At 39.4% G+C, this 15,377-nt stretch overlaps 2 protein-coding genes and 1 long non-coding RNA gene across 3 annotated transcripts; all 3 read right to left on the bottom strand.

The window, feature by feature from the left end:
• On the bottom strand, positions 1–2,466 carry LOC111235459. The gene is made up of 3 exons (XM_022763928.1): positions 1,989–2,466; positions 1,513–1,899; positions 1–779 (listed from the first exon to the last, which is right to left on the bottom strand). Exons 1-3 carry the CDS (start codon positions 2,457–2,459, stop codon positions 720–722), a joined length of 918 nt encoding a protein of 305 aa, XP_022619649.1. The 5' UTR covers positions 2,460–2,466; the 3' UTR covers positions 1–719.
• A 4,878-nt stretch (positions 2,467–7,344) lies between these two features.
• On the bottom strand, positions 7,345–9,490 carry LOC111235467. The gene is made up of 3 exons (XR_002665684.1): positions 9,428–9,490; positions 8,234–8,365; positions 7,345–7,372 (listed from the first exon to the last, which is right to left on the bottom strand). It is a non-coding gene; the product is annotated as an uncharacterized LOC111235467 (long non-coding RNA).
• A 493-nt stretch (positions 9,491–9,983) lies between these two features.
• LOC111235441 (polymeric immunoglobulin receptor-like) lies at positions 9,984–12,749 on the bottom strand. The gene is made up of 3 exons (XM_022763905.1): positions 12,695–12,749; positions 11,126–11,446; positions 9,984–10,336 (listed from the first exon to the last, which is right to left on the bottom strand). Exons 1-3 carry the CDS (start codon positions 12,732–12,734, stop codon positions 9,984–9,986), a joined length of 714 nt encoding a protein of 237 aa, XP_022619626.1. The 5' UTR covers positions 12,735–12,749.
• Between the last annotated feature and the right edge of the window lie 2,628 nt (positions 12,750–15,377).

Below are 15,377 nucleotides of genomic sequence, written 5' to 3'. Positions count from 1 at the left end.
TGTGATTAAAACACAACAGCACAATTATGTGATTTCAAGAGAAAATTAAGGTTTAAAATCAATATAATACTGATTTTTAACCTTAATTCTGTCCTTTTTTTAAGCAGTGACACTGAATGTTGATCAAAGTTCAAGAATCGGCTGACAAAACAAAGAAAGAGTTCAAATGTTACTTCTGTTCACTACAAAGCAAAAGCTGAATGTATTATATGTCACAGTGTGATGAGGCAGGGGTGAGGGTGAGAGACTCAGATGCGGAGGAGGAACCAGTGTGAAAGAATTTATTCAAACAAAAAAACCAAAGTCCATACATGAGCAGATGCCGACAACAACACAGCCACCAAACCTCATAACCAACAATGATCCCCCAAAGACAAGACAGAGCAAGGGCTTTTTAAAGGAACTGATTAACGATGGAGAACAGGTGGGGAAGCAGACACAGGTGGAACACATCAGGGATGATTAACCAAAGGAAGCAAAATTAGAACTCAGACACTGGGGCGACATGACTATCAAAATAAAACAGGAAGCGCACGGGGGAACAGAGCACAAGACAGGGAAGACTACACTAGACACTAGAAATACCCAAACCTGAAATACTCAAACCAGAAATACTCAAAACCCAGAATAGAAACCCAAAACACAGAAAACTAAATCAAGAAAGTCCAAAAAAGTCCAAAAAACCAAAACCCTGGAGCCTCCAGGCTGAGACCATGACATCATATCAAATTCTGTTGCTCTTGGTGGGTACTTGCGGAGGTTTCTGCATGGGTTGCTCTCTGCGGAAAATTAAAGAATTAAAAAAAAAAAAAGTCATATCTTATACTTGAGTGAAAATATCACTTTCATTACATTGCATGTAAAAGTTACATGTGTGAAACTCCAAGGTAAAGGGTTAGGGGAGAAGAGACTGATCACTGAGGGCTGTGATCTCCACTATAAGTCAAAATGCTTTTAACTACAGTTTTTCAGATTTTTGAATTTAATAGTGAACAGAAATTTTAGAATGAAGTTAAGGCGATGTTGGAGAGAAACAATAAAAATGTCACAGGGGAAATTAATTTTTTTTTCCACACTTGTATGTAAGAATCAATATGATGAATCTTCATATGCTATGCAGAGAAAAGTAAAAATATTTAAATATGAAATATAGTGGAGTAAAAGCAATAGATGTATTTTAAATATTTTTATACAAAATGTAATGGAAATAAATTCTGATTAATGCTGTATTAACACCCTGTGTTTTCTTTCTGTCCCGTGTGTTCTGTTCCTGCCACAAATTTATTTTTGTATCAAGAGTGAACTTTAGATAAACCTGATGTGACCTATGTGGAGCTGTGTCTAGTTGACTCATTGGGTCAGAAACAGAAAAAACTGATCCCAGCTGTTCATGTCTGTACGGACAGACATTTTAGTAAGTGTAACATCTGGCAGCCTGAATAACTCACAGCGCTCTTTAAAATCCTGATGAAAAGTTTAACATGGAACTGACAGGTGCTGATAAAACCTCACCTCATCCAGGATTCCTGCTGCCTGTTGTTGTTGTTGCTGTTGTGGTCGTTCTTGCTCTCCTTGTTGATCTATTTCTTGTTGCTGCTGTTGTTGTTGATCAAGAGTTGGTTTGGTTGAATCTTCAATCAGTTTTCTGGCAACATCAAAACAGTCATCCCATTGTTCACCTTCTAGTTTTTTCTTGACTTCAGTTGCCAGTTTGTCCTTTGCACGTTCCCTCAAAATCTCTTCCAGTACATTTTCCTCCTCTTCCAAAATCAGTTTGTAATATACATCACTTCTGCCATTGGAACAGCAACCACAGCCATCAAACTTTTTCCTACATCTAATACATGACATTATGGCTGCCAGAGAAATGATAACAAGGAGTGAACCGGAGCCAATAAGCTGAAAAAGAAAAAAATAATGTTATCGCAAAATCGCAGTTTTTCTTTCATTTCCAGCAGGTTAATTCACAAAAGAAGAAAAACACTCACCCTGGAGTCATTTTTCAGTTCAGCAATGTTTACTTGTTCCTCTGCTGTGATGTTGTTCTTGTTTTTGCAGGCTAACTGTGGATCAAACGTCTTATTCACACAGCAAACATACCAGTCTCCATCGATTAACACAAAGGCAGCCCACAGCGCACCAACTAAAACTGCTTCTAAAATGTGACGGATTAGAGAACCACAAAAACTGCAGCAGTGATACTTGCAGCATCCCGAACCACGATAGTGGGTAACTGTGCATCTACAGAGTCTCTGCAATGACCTGTTTGTATAGAGTATTAAGACAACTATTATACAAACTGGCAGAACCATATATAACCAACAGTCACCGTGGTTTGGTCTGCAAGTGCATTCAAAGTCCCTGTCAAGCAAAATGCTATAACTAAACATGACAATGATTGCAGCATAGGTGCTGAGCTTCTCAAGAAAAAAATTTAGCAGTAATGGTAATTCCTTCATCTCTGATGTGCAGTTGGCATTAGCTAACACCCTGCAGCTTAGACCCTGTGAATTTATACCTCTCAAAACCCACTGTTTCCTGTTTTTTTGTTTTCTTTCTTTTTTTCATTGAAGTCTAAACCATGGGCTACAGTTGCACTGTGTGAAATTACTCTCATGTGCAGATGGCATTTGCTGACACCATGCAACTTATATCACTCGAAATCCATTGTTTCCTGTTTGTTTTTTCTTTTTCTTTTTTATTTTATAGAAGTCTAAAGCGTGACCAACACTTGCACTGTGTGTGAAATTACTCTGATGTGCAGTTGGCATCTGCTGACACCATGCAGCTTATACCTGGACTTATACACATTGAAACCTACTGTTTCCTGTTTTTTTGTTTGTTTTTTACAGATATATACAGTGTGTGCTAGAGCTACACTGTATGGGCTTTTGAGAGACAATTGTGTACCCTACAGTGCTGGTCCATTTTTGTACATGACTGAGCTTTTGAGATTGGGATTGCAGTCTTTGTAGAAATTATTACAACAATAATAATAGAGGCTAATGATAATAATAATAATAATAATAATAATAATAATAAAAATAACAATAATAGCTCAAAGTACCTTAACCACTATTACTACTAGGCTACTAATACTATTACTAATGATGATAATCTCTCTATGAGCTACACAAGTTTTTCAATGCTGCAGGTACGCTTAGGGTTGAAATGGTACAACTTTGTTCTTTCTGTTGTTTTAAATCCCTTTGTACCCTTTCTGTTAGTCAAAAAGTGCACTTCTAGCCTCTGACCAATATTGTACTTTTGAGGGAACATTCTTCAAAAGTGGACCTGTAAGTACAGAACTATTCTTGTCTGGTACCTCCATTTTTGAGCGTGTAGGAGACATTACATTGATATATTATAAAGCACAACAGCAGGAAAACTTCTGTCTCATCAGATTAGGCTATCAGCTGCTGACATAGCCATCCGCGAAATTCATGAGCCCTCTGACTTCTGAAACACTAACCCCAAAACCCAAAAATAAACAAAAATCATGTTAAACTTAACACAGGGGTATCATTTCCAGTGGGGGGCATGTCCCCCTCACTTTTCAAAGTCTACCTATTTTGTGCCCCTGACTTTTGTAATTATGGCTTGATTTCCTGACGAAGGTCTCTCTGGATGTTGTTCTTGTATCTGTGAGTCATGTCAAGGATGGCTACACACATGCTGCAGCCTCCACTCTCAAACCCTTAGACTTGCATAGGTGTGATAAACACTAAACATAAATGCCTTATTGGACATTCGCCACCCTGTATAACATCTATTCTGGACTGGACCACAGGACCCGACCAAACTCGTTCTAACATATGCCTCTAGTCCAGAGGGTTTACTCTGAACTTGGAAAATCTGCCTTTAGTTTTTGTGCACCAAACACATGGAATTAACTACAACATACTCTCCATCGACAAGCTCACCACCACTGGACAATTAAAGATGATCCCAAACCACTTCACCTCGGTGTACAACTGTTTTCATTGTGAATTGTCTTTTAAATTTTAACTGTGAAACAATGAACTTCAAAGCTTAAATAAATAAATGAGAAATGAGAAGAACAACCCTGATCTCTCTCTCTCTCTCTCTCTCTCTCTTTCTCTCTCTCTCTCTCTCTCTCTCAGGTGCTTGCTCGTTGTGGGAACTGTTGAGCTTCACTCTATGATATTGTAAGGTTTGGATCTTACCTTGTAAAGTGCCATGAGATAATGTTTGTTATGATTTGGCGCTTTTCTAAAAAAAAACTCACTTAAAGTCATGGCTAATAGAGAAGCTACAGTCAAAACCAACACCTCCTGTTAAGACGACTGTAAGCATGTCAGAGTGGAAACTGATGGAGTGGCGACCTCTAGTGGCTCCTGTGCAGATCACACGTCATCAAGCCTCACAATCGTAAGGAAACTTGTATGAATCAGGTACTAATACGATTGTGACTGGTTCCTACTGGTATGTAAATGTAGGTTCAGTGGAAGAAAATAAGACTGGGGAACAACAAGTGAACAGAGAAATAAATGATACTACCTGCAGGGTACTCAGTCACTCACATTATATCCCAACCATAGACCTTTTTCTTACTGTGTAAGGACAGCAATGTGTGGGGGAAACTTTGTGTTGGAGAAACTTTAATGAAGTATCATTATTTTATTTTAAATTGAATGCACGAGACTGAAGAACAAAAAATGTGTAACTGTTAAAATACTTATGGTTTGGAATATATGAACCATAATGTGGCTATACATACATTATATAGCCACATGCTTTGGACTCAGCTGCAAACCGCCCAGTGCACGCTGAAGGTCACGGTCTGATGAAGCCATCAGAACCACATCATCTGTGAAAAGCAGAGAACTGATTCTGAGGTTCCCAATCCGAACACTCTCCTGCCCCCAGCTGCGCCTTGAGATCCTGTTCATGAAATTCACTAGAGACAAGACAACCCTGATGGAGCCCAACACCAACCTGAAACATGGTTCTGAGAATACAATTCTCACTCTGCTTATATAAAGACTGGGTGGCTTGTAATAACTCCTACAGTGCCTTCCACAGGACCCCCCGAGAGACACAGTCATAAGCCTTCCCCAAGACCACAAAACACATGTAAACTCCTATAACCCCTTTAGTTACCTTAAACATAAATTATTTTTCTTAACCTTAACCAAAATAACTTATTGTGATAATAATACTTTAATAACTGTAATAAAATTAACTTAAAACTAGAATTACTGCCTTGCATTTATATGCCTCTGCCAAACAATCCAGTTGCAGTTTACATCCTTCCCTATGCAGACTCCAGTACTTATGTACTGAATACTTTAATTTAATTTTGTCATAATTAACATATGAATTCTTGAGTTATGGCCAAAAACATGGTTTGTAAGGTCACAGTGACCTTTGACCATCAAATCTAATCCGCTCATCCTTGAGTCCAAGTGAATGTTTGTACCGAATCTTAACAAATTCCCTCAAGGTGTTGCTGAGATATTGCGTTCATGAGAATAGGATGGACCACAGAGCTGTTGCCAGTGCAGTGGCTTTATAAGATTAGCAAAAGCATTGATAGTAAAAACAGCTGAAAGTAGCACATTGTTGAGGCAGCCCATTGAGGGTTAAGTTCCCAGGACAGAACTATAACTTTTACAGGATGTCACATGAAAATGTCACATGAACAGACTTTTGTGTGAACACATTTCACAGTTGTTCATTTAAACCAGAGTCCTGTTCACCAATGAAGGAGTTAATGCTGCGGCAGCAGCAGCGTTGATGTTATTACTGATGTCTGGTAACATTAGAGTACAGAGAGGAATCATCGCTGGTGAGGCCGCCATCAGAGCTCGCTTCTACCCGAGGCACAGAGTAGATGACATCCTCGGTTCTGCCACGGGGGACGCTGCTGGGCGAGCCACCGGCCCTGTTGGAGAAATACACCTTAGAGTAGGTGAGTTTACTTGAGTCATCTTCAGTCTGGAAAGAGAAAACAAAGAGAGGTCAGAGGGTCTAAGTATGAAGCATGTGTACTCATGGAGAATTCTACTTAACAATCACAGTGATGTTTACATTAATTGTTTTTCACCACTGTATTAATGAGACTGAAAAAAAGGTTCTTCATGAAACATTTGATCATTTATCATTTTCTTCCATGTTTACTAGCTAGCAGTCTTCACTAAATTTCTTGGCAGGTTACCACCACCACCGTCAGTCTTTGTCAAACTATATCAATTATCTTAATAAAATATTATGACTGAGATTTTATTACTGGTTCTGAATAACTTAATGCTTGAAACTAGAATTAACTGGCTGACTAGAGCCACCAATTGCTGCCATACCATTTCCTGCCAGGAGATGGCTGCAGCGCACTTCAACTGTAATTTCCCATGTTCCATGATACATGAACGTTTTCATCATCAACATCTTTTCATGTTCATTCAGTATTTCCCGTTAATAACCTAGACCGTGGTCCACCACAGTCCAATATGTCCCGCCGCAGTTTCATAATGAACTGAAAATATATTTACCCTTCTCATAACAACATAATAAATATCTCATGTTGTGTTTTGTTGATTCACTGGGCACAGCGCAGTGTAACTATAGACATTGTCTATATCAATCAATAAAAAACCAAAAACACTTCATTTTCATTTAACAAAAGTTATTATGAAACTAGGATTACCTGCTCATGGTTATATGCCTCCACCACTCAGATTACATCCCTGTTTATCCAGAATCATATCAAATATTTACCATTTGTGTGAGATTTGAAGTCTTAAGTTGGGGCTAAAAAATGTTTTGTGAGGTCACACTAACCTTTACCTTTGTCCACCAAAATCTAATCAGTTCATCCTTGAGTCCTAGTGAACGTCTGTGCCAAATATGAAGAAGTTCTGTCAAGGTGTTATCGTGTCCACGAGAATGAGCCAGGACGGACAACCCAAAAACAATAAAGAATGACGACTAAATATGTAAAAAAAAAAAAAACAATTCTAGGTTGGGTCTTTGACTGGAGAGACAGTTTCTTATGAAAAGGTATAAAAATCAAAGTATAACCATGTCAGGCTTTTTATAAGATGCAGCAAAACCCTCCTGTTTTCAGAGCCAAACGCTAAGATCATAACACTGTCTTCCCTTACTTTGTGCTTAGAACTGGGAGTAGAGAAAAAGCTGTAGTCATCACTGGTTTCAACTCCATTTGGTTTGGTATACTTGGCATAAGCGTAAGCTGAAGAGATTCCCTCCTCTGCGATATCCTCATGCACTCGGTTGCCCTATGGGAGAGGAACAGAGGTCTGGTTTGTATTTATATCAGCTGGTCTCACATATATTGAATCAAACTTCCTCAAACTCACCTCTGTGACAGAAGCATATTCCACAGGTGGTTCTGAAAATCATAAGAGTAAGTTTAAACCATTGCGTTATGTGGGAGAGTTTAGTGAAGTGAAAGGGACAGTTTCATGTCAGTGTTGTGAAAATAACAGGAAGTTAGTTATTACAGTTTGGCCCGTTCGTCACCAAGGTCAGCAGTTGGAGCTACAGCAGTGAAAGGAGACAAATAAGATGCTTTGACACCCTTGGGGCCAGACTGCTGCCATTTGACACACAGTCATGATGTACATGATGAGTGACCTGTGCTTTCCCAGGAAATCCTTATCTCTGATGTACATTGTAAACATTGTGATCATTCATAAATCTGCTTCTGTAACTCCAGAACCTGGCTGAGAATCATCATATTTTTAAGTGTGCCTCAGTATCAGAGTGATCCAGTGACATCCATATGTTTGTTAGAAAAAGAAAGTACTAAAAGCTAATTCAGCATTATTTTAATAGTGCCAGTTTGCCATCTACTAAAGCCCTTGCATTAGGGAACTGTAGTTTCTGAACTTAGAACATGATTATTTCCCCATCTAAAGAGTCAGACTTTGAAAACCTCTGCACTAAACTGTATATCTAAACATCTGGCTGAGTCAAAAAGAGATATTGCTCATAAACAGATCTCATTTGCCCAGAACTGCCAGTCTTTGGCAAAAATGAAAATGTTTCTCCAGTGAGTGATTCAAGCATCATTTCAGTCATTAAGATGTACTATCCTTTAAAGTTGTGCAGCAGCTGTACAGTCCTGCTAATGTAAACTATAAACTATAAATTAATGAATAACTTTGGAAAACATCTGATGTACAAAGACACAACAATTAAAATGTTCATTTTTCTGTGAGAAATGGGAAGTTTCAGTAGTGTAGCGCACCAGTGTGTGTGTGCACGTTTCCTGTTACGGCACCCTCAGGTTTAGATTTCCTCTTTCTGCAGAATATCAGCGCAGCCACTGATAACAGGACGACCATGACGGCCAGACTCAGGCCCACATACAGCATCACACCTGTGGTAGTTTGAGGAGAAGAACAAGCTTATTTTACACCGACACTCCCTGATTGATCATATGATATATATGATATTAATGTTATGTACTGGACTCTCAGGTATATGAGGCTCCTGATGGCATGCATACAGCACACTACACATATTTCATTTCTATAAATCTTGGACATTATAGCAGCAGGCTGGAAGCAGGGGGGAACAGCTAGCCTGGCTTTGCCCTAAGGCAACAACATCCACCTACAAACACCTCCAACTCTCATTAATTAACATGTTATAATTCAATTGTTGAATCCAAACAGAAACCAATATGTAAGCTCGGCTTCCCGGCAGCTGCTGTAGCTTCACGTTTAGCGTACAGACATGAGAGTGGTGTCCATCTTCTCATCTGACTTGTGTCAAGAAAGCAGGTGTATCTCTTAAATCATCAAACTATTTCTACACAGCTTCTGTGGCCACGTTGTCAGTGTGTACATCATTTCCTAGCTGACTCAGGACTATTATGACCACGACTGAAATGTTCCATGCTGTGAGAAATGTTTCGTCACCTTCCTCCCTGCATCAGTGTATTTGAGTACAGCCATTACTCACTCAGGTCCATCACACTGTAAACGCCACAAAGAGCCCATCTATTATGACAGCTTCTGTTTCACCTGCTTTCATTCCTCATGGTATTTTCTCACAGAGGTTTCTTTGATTGGTCTTTCTAGAACGTGAAAACTTGATGATACATAAGTCTGAGTCCTCACTCAGCTGTGAGAGAGGAAAACACAAGGCTCAAGAAATAAATGATGCTGTTTGGAACAGATGAAGTGTTCATGCCATTTGTGCTGGATGGATGAAAAATCTTATAAAGTTTACAGTATATATAAACACACACAGACACACAGATACACGCACACACACAGACACACACACACACACAGACACACACACAGACACACAGACACACACACACACACACACACACACACACACAGACACACACACACACACACACACTAAAAGAAACCCTAGGATCTGTGGTCATAGACTTTCATCTATTAAATACAGTGTGAAGATTTACCTTCAGTTGTTGTCTCAGGCGGGTCGGTGACTTCAAGGAAAACTGATGAAGATGTTGTTGTTGTTGCTGGTGTTGTTGTTGTTGCTGGTGTTGTTGTTGGTGTTGGTGCGGAGGTTGTTGGCACTGATGCTGAAAAAGGAAAAACATACTGATAGAAAGAAATCCTGATGGTGGAAATGAGATGACCTTTGAACTAAGCGCTGCTGGAGAAAAACTGGCAAGAATGATTTGAGAGTACAAGTAATATCTTTGAAAATAATCAGTATCACTTTATTCTTCAAAACATTTTTGTCATTCTTAAGTAATAAATGTCATTGGTCATTAATATTTAGATAAACATTAGTTTGTACATGTGTGAGTCACAGTTTGGGTTTGCCAGTTATTTTACAGCAGGACTGTTGGTTCTGAAATGAGCATCTATCAGTTTTCACTATGATAAAAATACAAAGCGATGTGGTTGTAAGACTGAATATCAGCTTCTTTAAAACAGCAGCAGCTGCCAGACAATGATAAAAATATCTTTCACACCTCCAGAGACATCGAGGAACATTTTCTCTCAGTTCAGTAGAAACTCACCGTCTGAAACAAAGATCTCAAAGTCCCTGTGTGAAGATGAAGAAAAGGTTCTGCCCTGACGACACCTGTACCGTCCTGAGTCAGACGTGGTCAGCTGTGTGATGGTCACAAAGAGAAATCCTCCTCCTCCTTCAGATCCTGTTATATATATGATGCTGTATCTGCCTCTCTGACGTGTGTCAGCACCTGTTTCAATAAGAATGTCGTCTCGTGTTTTACATTGGTTCTTACAGAAGAACTTCCATGTTCCAGTGGAAGTAAAGGAGCATTCCACTGTGACAGTTCCTCCAGTTCTTTTATTGAGCTTTTTTACACGGTTTCCATCCAGCAGTGCTGATGAAGAGACAAACATCAGTTACTATCTGTGCTTAAGATGATGCAGTCTGATCACAACTTTCCTGCTTCACATTTAGACCCACAGTCACACTGGGAGCTGCCCAGATCAACTAGTCTGACTCCCACAGTTTAATACAACAATGATTTAAGTGGATTCTTCACCTTCTGACTGGATTCTATTTGCTTCCATTAATGTTGACACTTAAACAGAACAATCAGCTTTGCAAGTGTAAATTATGAGACGTAACGAACTGACCTGATAATTAAATCTAATATTTTTCTTCATTCGTGAACAACTGAAACTTAGTTTTCTGCTTGAGGATGAATTTTCATCCGTTCATTGCCTCTTTACATATGAAAAATGTTTTTTTATGCTCTACCTATCTTGTTAAAAGTATTCTGTGGTGGCAGGTGAACAATGAAACCTTTCTGTTCAGAGACACAAACTGTTCAGTGTCGCACTCAAGATGAAGAAGTATGAAAAATACTGTGCAACAATCATGTGCTGTCATCAGGCAGCTCCTGCTCCTGATATAAAATTCTTCATCACAGTAACAATAAGTGTGTATGTGTGTGATTCATTAATATTCAAATAAACTGGTGTCTCACTCCATCAGTTACTTTACAGCAGATCTGTCTGTTTTAAACCAACATTAATCAATGTTCACTGTGATATAAAATATAAAGAATTCAATATATCAGCAGCTGCCAGTGAACTGTGACACTTCTCTTCAGACCTTCAAAGACAAGAAAGAAACATTTTTATGACTTTTAGTAGAAACTCACCGTCTGTGACGATGATTTCTAAATCCTTATATGAAGAGCGAGATGTGCCCAGACGACACCAGTATCGTCCTGAGTCAGACTTGGTCAGCTGTGTGATGGTCACAAACAGATCTCCTCCATTTAAAGATCCTTCTTTATATTCCATGCTGTATCTGCCGCTCTGAGCTCTGTTATTAGTTGTTTCAATGAGAATGTCTTCTTCTTTACATTGGTTCTTACAGAAGACCTTCTTTTGACGAGAGAGACTAAAGGAGCATTGAACTGTGACGTCTCCTCCTTCAGTGCCTGAGTAGACAGGAGCAGCGCTTCCATCCTGCAGAGCTGTTGAACAGGTGAACAATCAATAGTTATCTCTACTTCCTGTAAGATGCTGCGGTCTGATCACAGTATTTCCTGCTTCACATTTAGACCCACAGTCACACTGGGAGCTGCCCAGATCAACCACAGTCTGACTGAGGATCACAGACCTGCACTGCTGAGTTTCCCCGTACAAATAAAGGTTTCAAAGAATAAAACGTGTAAAAAGTATCTGAGCCACTCTGGATCTTTTTACATGTTTTAATGTTGCTGTTACATTTTTTTCTTCCTCCTCCTTCCTTTCTTCTCTCTCTCTTTTCATACACCAAAGAGCCAGAATAAAGGAAACTGTTTGCATGACAATAATTAAACCCATGTAAATCTACTACTAAGGCTGTGATGTAAATCATTTAGTAGAATATTATCATCCAACAGAGAGGAAAACTTTCTGTAACTCATGGAAACACAAAAATACAGCACAGCACAACATACAGTATAGCACAGTAGTCACAGAGCACCATCATGTGAAATACTACACAAAAAAGCAAAAAAGAAATCATATATGACAGTAAATGGAACATTTTTGGATTTTAGATGAGTGGGTGAATAAAACCAGCCATCAGAATAGATTACCTTCGGCTGTGGGAAATTTATACAATCTTTCGCTTTATTCTGACATTTGAAAATTGTTCAAGAAAATAATAAGCAGATTAATCGATAATGATAATTGTTGATTGCAGCCCTGAAAGCAAACGTAAAAATCAAAAGCATAGAATGTTTTTAAAATGAAGAAAACTAAAACAAATGAAATCTGCAGACTAATAGCACAGAACAAATCTTGTTTCTGACCAATCATGACGTTGTTGTTAATGATACCTTAATTTTACTTGTGAAAAATGCTGAAAATACATGATGTAAACTGATGTACAGTTTATTTAGCAGAAGTTACTTGCTGTATTTTAGATGACATTTTTTAGTCTGTGCTGAAACAAAACTCACAAGCTCATATGTTTTTGTTCTGTTATTGTTTCTTCTGTCTGAACTGGCCACAAACAGATTCTTCAGTGTATTTTCAATAGAAGAAACAAACTCCACAGACGTGGTTCTGTGCAGACTCTAAGATAATCTGTTTTAGGCCAGACTTGAAAAGGTGTGAAACTATCCTTTAGAGCGACTCATGCCTGAGCAGCTGTGATTAAACATAATGATAAAATTATCAATAAAATTACCCAATAATACAAAATGACAGGAATGCAAAGTGGATGTACTCACAGAGGAAGAAGCAGCAGATCAAAGTGAGACAGACTTTCATGTTGAGGCTCTGAGCGTTTACCGCTGCCTCTCTTCCTTCTTCACTGGTAAATAAGAAACTTCTCACTTCTCTAAATGATGAAGTCCCTCCTCCGAACACAACACACATATTATTACAATCATCACAATTAACACTCTGACACTGATACATGACTAATTAACAGTAATGACACCGTCAGGGAGCATGTGCGAAAACGGCAGTAAAGAAGTTTATCAACCTGATGTGGCTGTCAATGGCTCTCAAATGTTACAGGGATTCAAGCTCCATCACGTGATTGTGACAGCACACAATACTATAGCGACGTGGACCAGTACAAGGCCAGAGACAAGTAACAGAAAGTATACTTACAATCTCATGGACGCACAGGAGACAACCAGGTAACTAGCATGAAATAAGAGTACAGAGTTAGAGGTGGGCGATACACAAAATCTCTTCTCGATCCGATACCAAGTAATACAAGGCCAGACTTGCCAATATCGATATCAATACTTCTCCTCATTAAAGGCGGCTTGTGTATTTTCATGTAGGGGAGAGCAGTGTCGTGATTTATGAGGTAAATGCATCATCAATAGGCTAAATCTTCATTCATTTTAATGACCAGGAGCAAAACAAAAAGTGGCTTCATTCATTCAGGCAGCACTTTGTAAAACCAGTGCTAAATGGAAGACAATACTCGTCTTTCATACACGCTTCACTGCATTCATTTTTTTAAACTGATTTTTTTAATGCGATAGGGACAGTAAGAGAGAGACAGGAAAGAGGGGATGGCAGTGGCACGGGCTGGATTCAAACCTGGGCCACTGCGGTAAGGACTGAATTTAAATGGTGTGCGCTCCACCAGGTGGAGGCGGTCAAGTGCTGCCTTTATGTGTTGGAGCGGCGTAAGTGCACTGGTTCATGTTTGAGTGCGCGCGACATGACAACAGCGGTGGCAGCAGCGGGAGCGCTGACTCAGTGTCCGCGACAACAGAACATGGGCTGCACAGACACTTCTGCTCTGAAATGAGTCCAACAGAGAAGAGAGACTGAAACTGGTATCGATCTTCAAAAACGAGACGATAGTATCGATATTTTGGGATCAATCCACCCAGCCCGGTTCAGCTGTGCAGCCCATGTTCTGTTGTCGCGGACACTGAGTCAGCGCTCCCGCTGCTGCCACCGCTGTTGTCATGTCGCGCGCACTCAAACTTGAACCAGTGCACTTACGCCGCTCCAACACATAAAGGCAGCACTTGACCGCCTCCACCTGGTGGAGGCACACCATTTAAATTCAGTCCTTACCGCAGTGGCCCAGGTTTGAATCCAGCCGTGCCACTGCCATCCCCTCTTTCCTGTCTCTCTCTTACTGTCCCTATCGCATTAAAAAAATCAGTTTAAAAAAATGAATGCAGTGAAGCGTGTATGAAAGACGAGTATTGTCTTCCATTTAGCACTGGTTTTACAAAGTGCTGCCTGAATGAATGAAGCCACTTTTTGTTCTGCTCCTGGTCATTAAAATGAATGAAGATTTAGCCTATTGATGATGCATTTACCTCATAAATCACGACACTGCTCTCCCCTACATGAAAATACACAAGCCGCCTTTAATGAGGAGAAGTATTGATATCGATATTGGCAAGTCTGGCCTTGTATTACTTGGTATCGGATCGAGAAGAGATTTTGTGTATCGCCCACCTCTAACTCTGTACTCTTATTTCATGCTAGTTACCTGGTTGTCTCCTGTGCGTCCATGAGATTGTAAGTATACTTTCTGTTACTTGTCTCTGGCCTTGTACTGGTCCACGTCGCTATAGTATTGTGTGCTGTCACAATCACGTGATGGAGCTTGAATCCCTGTAACATTTGAGAGCCATTGACAGCCACATCAGGTTGATAAACTTCTTTACTGCCGTTTTCGCACATGCTCCCTGACGGTGTCATTACTGTTAATTAGTCATGTATCAGTGTCAGAGTGTTAATTGTGATGATTGTATAATATGTGTGTTGTGTTCGGAGGAGGGACTTCATCATTTAGAGAAGTGAGAAGTTTCTTATTTACCAGTGAAGAAGGAAGAGAGGCAGCGGTAAACGCTCAGAGCCTCAACATGAAAGTCTGTCTCACTTTGATCTGCTGCTTCTTCTCTGTGAGTACATCACTTTGCATTCCTGTCATTTTGATTATTGGGTAATTTTATTGATAATTTTATATTATGTTTAATCACAGCTGCTCAGGCATGAGTCGTCTAAAGGATAGTTTCACACCTTTTCAGTCTGGCCTAAAACAGATTATCTTAGAGTCTGCACAGAACCACGTCTGTGGAGTTTGTTTCTTCTATTGAAAATACACTGAAGAAATCTGTTTGTGGCCAGTTCAGACAGAAGAAACAATAACAGAACAAAAACATATGAGCTTGTGAGTTTTGTTTCAGCACAGACTAAAAAAATGTCATCTAAAATACAGCAAGTAACTTCTGCTAAATAAACTGTACATCAGTTTACATCATGTATTTTCAGCATTTTTCACAAGTAAAATTAAGGTATCATTAACAACAACGTCATGATTGGTCAGAAACAAGATTTGTTCTGTGCTATTAGTCTGCAGATTTCATTTGTTTTAGTTTTCTTCATTTTAAAAACATTCTATGCTTTTGATTTTTACGTTTG

This window comes from Seriola dumerili, unplaced genomic scaffold (assembly GCF_002260705.1).
Source record: "Seriola dumerili isolate Sdu_G_001 unplaced genomic scaffold, Sdu_1.0 BDQW01000493.1, whole genome shotgun sequence".
NCBI lineage: Eukaryota > Metazoa > Chordata > Actinopteri > Carangiformes > Carangidae > Seriola > Seriola dumerili.
Note: the sequence above shows the minus strand (reverse complement) of the source record. Positions and strands in the feature narration are given on the sequence as shown.